The 6,000-nt window shown below is 45.4% G+C and overlaps 1 protein-coding gene across 4 annotated transcripts in view; it reads left to right on the plus strand.

Annotated features, from left to right (window-relative positions):
• The window catches only part of HTR7 (5-hydroxytryptamine receptor 7), a 79,875-nt gene extending 74,342 nt beyond the window's left edge, over positions 1-5,533 (plus strand). The window contains exon 3 of one of the 4 annotated variants that reach the window (XM_028098885.2): positions 3,850-5,533. Coding sequence is in view for 2 of the 4 variants with exons in the window: in XM_028098882.2 (XP_027954683.1) it covers positions 525-762 (238 nt within the window). In the remaining 2 variants the exon portion in view is untranslated. Of the gene's footprint in view, positions 1-524; positions 1,941-3,849 lie in introns of those variants that run through there. The other 3 variants (XM_028098883.2, XM_028098882.2, XM_028098886.2) reach the window with 3 other exon arrangements.
• Positions 5,534-6,000: the final 467 nt, after the last annotated feature.

Here is a 6,000-nt window from a genome sequence, read left to right on the forward strand (position 1 = left end):
TTTTCCCCCAGGGGACATTTGACAGTGTCTAGAGACATGTTTGGTTGTCACAGCTGGGGGAGGGGAGGACCTACTGGCATCCAGTGGACGCTGTTCAACGTCCCATAATGCAGGGGCAGCCTCCCCCCACAACAAAGAATTACCCCACCCCAAATTCTATAATGCTGAAGTTGCAAAACCCTAAAACCCTAATGTGGACAGAAGAGAGCCATTGACTGGATCTCTGCAAGTAGGAGAATGGGAATCATCAAAGTGACAGAGACGGATCCAGGGGCACCAGGTGAGATGAATCAGAAGGCAGATGCTGGAGGTAAAGTCTCTTCAGTGGCTGGTTTTCTCCAGAAACGTTTGAGGCCTGCTATGTACAAGGCATGACACCAGGCATGTTGAGGGGTAGAAAGATGAATAGGTGACTGTCCTTGCTTCTGGAAGCTCACAGTCCCAGTGGGCTGGGGTGGGAAAAGATGTGGCGGTCGTGGTTAGTGAAAGACTAGTAATCCGAATATCCTGTACTTGCATTCCAGTACATACCAGCTGGATGACCCGAACAACTCACTCTACTGGAGGCTCTGGAAGAATGACTGGTGTCTAATCCAGAGCTCACAGCAAACTTCTCAGCATCCTTTTTCCCCCCGACCTGTCTCTCCAGCGCCTACACTTCTTGGCCAGCCTACAGACGCGAGGTTCCTCCCTCCAGTCTCTCCAGCCCTTTCCTCCCTCTCTGGCTGCTTGGGTTCTAATCTCGTTCACTTACGCCCCTAACTCTGCCTTCTTGGCTCTATTTTTCCCTCCTACATGATAGTTTTCTTTCTTTTCCATGTAAATGCTCTACTAGACCGTGTATTGCTACTTCCAAATATCCACCCATTTCTTCCCATTTTCTTGATCAGCATAGTGAGAGACTCAGGAGTCCAACAGGCACTTGGGTAGGCAGTAGATGGAGAGAAAAGGCTATGTATGCCCACCTGGTAATTTTAATTCAGTTCTAATTTATAACCTCTTTCACCTTTTCACAAGTATCCACATCTGGTAATACAAAACCAAGTGTGATAACGTGATACAAGCAGGGATTCTTGTGCTTTTCTTTTTAATTTGACAACCTCATTTATCGAGTTGCTTTTGATTGTCATGAATTGTTTTTAAGTGTCACATTGTGATTTTTGTTCTTTGACACTGTTATTGTGAGCAATATAGAAAAGCAGTTTTGGGGGCGCCTGGGTGGCTCAGTCGGTTAGGCATCTGCCTTCGGCTCAGGTCATGATCCTGGGGTCCTGGGATCGAACCTCGCGTCGGCTCCCTGCTCAGTGGGAAGTCTGCTTCTCCCTCTGCCACTGCCCCTCTCCCCGCTCGTTCTCTCTCTCTCTCAAATAAATAAATAAAATCTTGTATAAAAGAAAAAAAGAGAAGCCGTTTTTAAAATACTTCCATATAAAAGAATTTCATGAAATTGTTTTGAAGTAGCTCTCCCTTCACCTCTCCCTTCTTCTCCTTGGTGATCATATTGCCTTTCTCTTCACAAAGCCTCTCATAATCCCGGCTGATTGCAGTGGTGAGTGGTAGCAGAGTGACCTTGGGTTCCTTTTATGAGTTCTGTCAATCTGCTGCTCCAGGCTTTGGGCTGAAGCTTTGGAGCTCAGGGTGATTCTACCTTTTCTTTATGGAAACCAGTGGTTAAAAACAAAACAAAACAAAACAAAAATTAAAAGGAAATGGGTCTTAGTGGAAACTGGGAGGAAGCACCAAGGCCCTGAAAGCTCTGGGTCTCTGTGCTGGGATGTTGCCTTAAAGGCAGAAACAAATAACATGTTTGGTATTTCATGGATTCCACTCCCCGCCCCCCTCCCCAATAATATTTTCCTCATCATTAACTAGATGTAATTCAACTCTTTGTTTTTATTAAATCATCAATTAGTAATAATTACAGCTTGTTTGCTTTGCCATTGCCTGCATTCTAACTTTGTAATATCTCTTTAAAATAGGCAGGCAATTGACCTCTCTTGTTTTTTCGAACATATTTTTTTTTTTTTTTCTGAGCAGATACACATAACACCAAATAAAATCAAGCATTAACAGGGCCGCCTGGGTGGCTCAGTCAATTAAGCGTCTGCCTTCGGCTCAGGTCATGATCTCAGGGTCCTGGGATGGAGCCCTGTGTCCGGCTCCCTGCTCAGGTTTGAGTCTGCTGGAGATTCTCTCTCTCTCTCTCCCTCTCCCTCTGCCCCTCCCCCTGCTGGTGCTCATGCACTCTCTCTATCTCAAATAAATAAATAAAATCTTTTAAAATAAAAATCAAGCAGTGCAGATAGGTATATGAGAAAAATAAGGCTTGGGGGAATGTCTTAGGAAAAAAACTATCCATGGTGCAAATCAGAAAGAAGGTGATATTTGGAGTGGGCCTTGAATTTAATAAGGAGGGATGGCAGGGGCGGAAGTGGAGTTGGGCCTCCTCAGAGCAGATGGGACAGCATGGACAGAGGGGCGCAGATGCGGTTGGAGGCAGATAAGGAAGCTGGGGCAGGTCTTCAGCAGTGCCTGGAAGCTGGGTTGAGTAGAGTCAGTGCAGAGGGCCAGGTGGGCGGTGTGGGTTGGGGGTTGGGGGAGAGATGAAGCGTTTTGAGTAGGAGTGAGACCAGGGCAGTGGTGTAGACAGGTTCACAATGAGAGAAAGGAGATGGGTTAAGAGACCAATAGGAAGATGAGGTCTCCTGCCGTGAGGGCCCACATGAGGAGGGTGGCATTGAGGGCAGGAAAGAGCCAACGATGTCTGAACATTTGGTAGTGTACTCGCAGGTGGGTGGTGAAGGCAGGGGGGCCAGGGAGGGCTTCAGTCCATTCCATGAACCAATGTGAACAGAGCAGTGCTGAGCTGCAGAGAAGAGCAGTGTCTCCTCTGTGCTGAGACAGTTGGAGACCCCAGGCTAAGAATAGGTGGGGAGCATCATCAGAGACACAGCTGTTTCCGGTGCCCACTCCCACAGACACAGGAGCCTGGAGCTGTGGGTTTGAGCCGCAGTGTGGTGCTTCGCTTTAGGCACCATCCTGTGAGGTGACAGACAAAGCAAGAGATGGTGTCTTATGGAAAAACTGATCCTGGTACCGGGAAAACCCCTCTATCCAGTCTTGAGAGCCAAGTGAGAGTAGGACTGTTGTTGGGATGGGGAAGCAGAGCCTGGGGGTGCGGGTGCCAGGCCCTGGAACCTCAACAGACCTAGGTCTCAAGCTCGTGGATAGTGTTTGGTAAGTGGAGTCCTGTGAAGGTGCAGTTAGGGGACTGGATCTGGAGGGAATGTGGCTCTACACCAAGGAGAAAGAGACTTTCCCTCAACTGTTGGCCAAGAGTTCTCCATGACTCATGTCGCTTCTGAGTGTGGGAGGGAAGGAAGGGAGGGAGATGGGGTTTTCTGGTCTTTGTACACATGTCTTTCTATGATGCACCCTCCTAGGCTTGAAGGGAAGAACACTTCTCATGAGTAGTCATCAGTATTCTTTTCGTGTGGGGCAAGTGCAGCAGTATTTTGCAAGGATTTTTGAGCGTGGAGCCATTTTTGGCTACAGCTGTATTATAAAAGTGAATTTCTAAATGGGTCAGCTGGGGCTGATTTGCAAATATATTGAGGCCCAGGCAACTTAGAGACATGATAAAATTTATGAAAAGAGCCATAGCACTCTTTCTTTCCTTTTAGAGAGCTCACATAACCCCTTAGAAGCCACAAATGATTCAAGTGACTGAATTCTGTAAAAATTAAATCCACCCACCACGAAATGAAAACTCACATTTACGGTCCTGCCAAATCATTTTCTTGTCTTCTCTCTCTCTCCCTTTCTTTCTCTCTCTCTCTCTCTTTATAGACAGAACTCTGACTACTGTAGAAAAAAAAGTCATGATTCATGATCAAAAGTGGAATAATGGAAACGAAATCAACAAGGCAAGACAGAGGTGGCAACAGAACTCAACCATTTGCTGAGGCCACAGAATGGAGTGCGGCTTGTCCTTTCCTGGGGTGGCTGAGACGTGACAAGCAGGGTTATCTGTTGTACAAATCATATTGTGAGGGAGATGGTGACCTCTCATCTTTTTCTGTGGATCAGTGCTGTTGTGTGCCAGGGAAAATAGTTTTCCATTTAAGACAGCCAGATCAGCTCAGCAGTGCGCACACAGACAGAACTGAGTCCCAGAAAGGAAACCGTTTCTGGTGCTTTGTGTACGTCCAAGCCCCTACAAATGGAAGAAAGTTCCAATGCACACTTCCCATGCTTCCAAGTCTAGGCGTTGTGGTGAATATTCAGGAATCATTCACAAGACGGAATGTATTTTGTGGCAGGACAGAAGGGTGTTTTTCCAAGCAAACTGTGGTTAAGCGTAGTGTTGAATATGTTGCATGTCCGTGTTAGAAAACAGAATCCCGTCATCAGCTAATACAAATGATGTCCCAGAGCAATGTCTGGTTAAAGCTTCTGTCAAATAGTTTCGCTTCTTTGCAGGGTCCCTGTGACTTCCCCACCAATGTACTTATCTTTGTGAACTCATGTATTGTTATGGTATAACTCAGGAACAGATCTCAGGATGGAGAGAAACATAAAACCTGAATAAAGCTTTTTCTTGCACTCACACTTCTTCTGAAGGGTCCTGAGAGATGAGGGGTGTTCCTTCGGTGAGGCTTTGTACCTGGATGAAGAGCGAGCGCCACCGAACTGGGCTGTATACCAGCATGGTTGTGGGCACAGAACTTTTGGCATGATGATCATGTTCACACAGATGCAGTGGGCTCCTGGGCTGGGTGATAACCGTGTGTCTTTGGGGAGGAAGGGTGGAAATAAGGGGGTTTCCATGGAAGGTTGTGATGCTTTCAGAGACAGAGCATCAACATGTTAATTCTTGGGCAGTGTTGTATTGAAGGGAATTGTGTGACTCGGGGGTCACCTGGGCTGCTACTGGGAAACACTCAGAACACTGTTCTCTTCCTTCAGGAGGATTTGTTTTTGTGTTCTCTGTAACCTAAATCAAATGTGTGCCTGACCGATTCCGTTCTTCTTCCCTCTCCTTCCCCAAAGTAGTAGACGATAGGGCAGGTAAGGAACCAGAAGAGGCCCCTTTGCAGATAGTATTTTTCATTTTTAAGGTACAAGGAATATGTAATGAGACAGGAAGATGGTGGATTGGAAGAGTACCTCCAAGGGGAGAAAGTGAACGCAAAGCTTTGTTTGATAAAAGAGAACTGACAGAGAAAATTATTTTCCTAAAAGAAATGTAGCTGTTCTCTTCCAGGAGAATGTGGAATTCCAACGTGGGTTATGGATTTCTTCTGCTTTCACTGACCTTGCATCTCACCAGACACAGGAACGGTCTGGAGGGGAGGTGGGCGCTGTCCTCTGAGACAAAGCTTGTACAAATTCCTGAACCATGGATTTGCTGAAGTGACTGTATATACTTATATTCATAATTTAAATGATTAATTCTGGTCAGATAAATGTTGTTACATTTGAAAAATGTTTTATTACATTACATCAAATAAAGTTTATTTGTAGCTGTAATAAAGCAACTTAAGTAATGATTTTTAATTGAAGGTCTGCTGTCATGAATATTGCTCTACATAGAATAGCAGAAGGCCACGTTTTGTATGTTTTGCTAAAATCCTAACAGGTAGTTAAGACCATCTATAATTCACTGCATTTCACTGTGAGGATTTATCCAGCTCATAACTTTTTTTTTTTTTTTTAAGAATGATTGTGCATTCCTTGACTTGATTAGTGGGCATTTATTGGGCTTCTGCCACATTCAGCACTGTGGACATCGAGGGAACAAAGATGGGTAAAGCAAGTCCTTACTTTGAAGAAGTGTGCCATCAGAGAGAAGGCAGACATTTCTCAGAAATGCTCGCCATATCATACAGTGAAGGCTGCGGCAGCGTGTAGGGAATGTCCTGTGTCTTTCCCATAGTAGAAGGCAAGGTGTTGTGGTTAATTGGATTGCTTCAGGTTTTTAAATGGTTTGTTTAATTT

The sequence above is a fragment of the Eumetopias jubatus genome, unplaced genomic scaffold (assembly GCF_037043125.1).
Source record: "Eumetopias jubatus isolate StellerSeaLion01/CBP00866 unplaced genomic scaffold, mEumJub1_p1.0 scaffold_17, whole genome shotgun sequence".
NCBI classification, from domain to species: domain Eukaryota; kingdom Metazoa; phylum Chordata; class Mammalia; order Carnivora; family Otariidae; genus Eumetopias; species Eumetopias jubatus.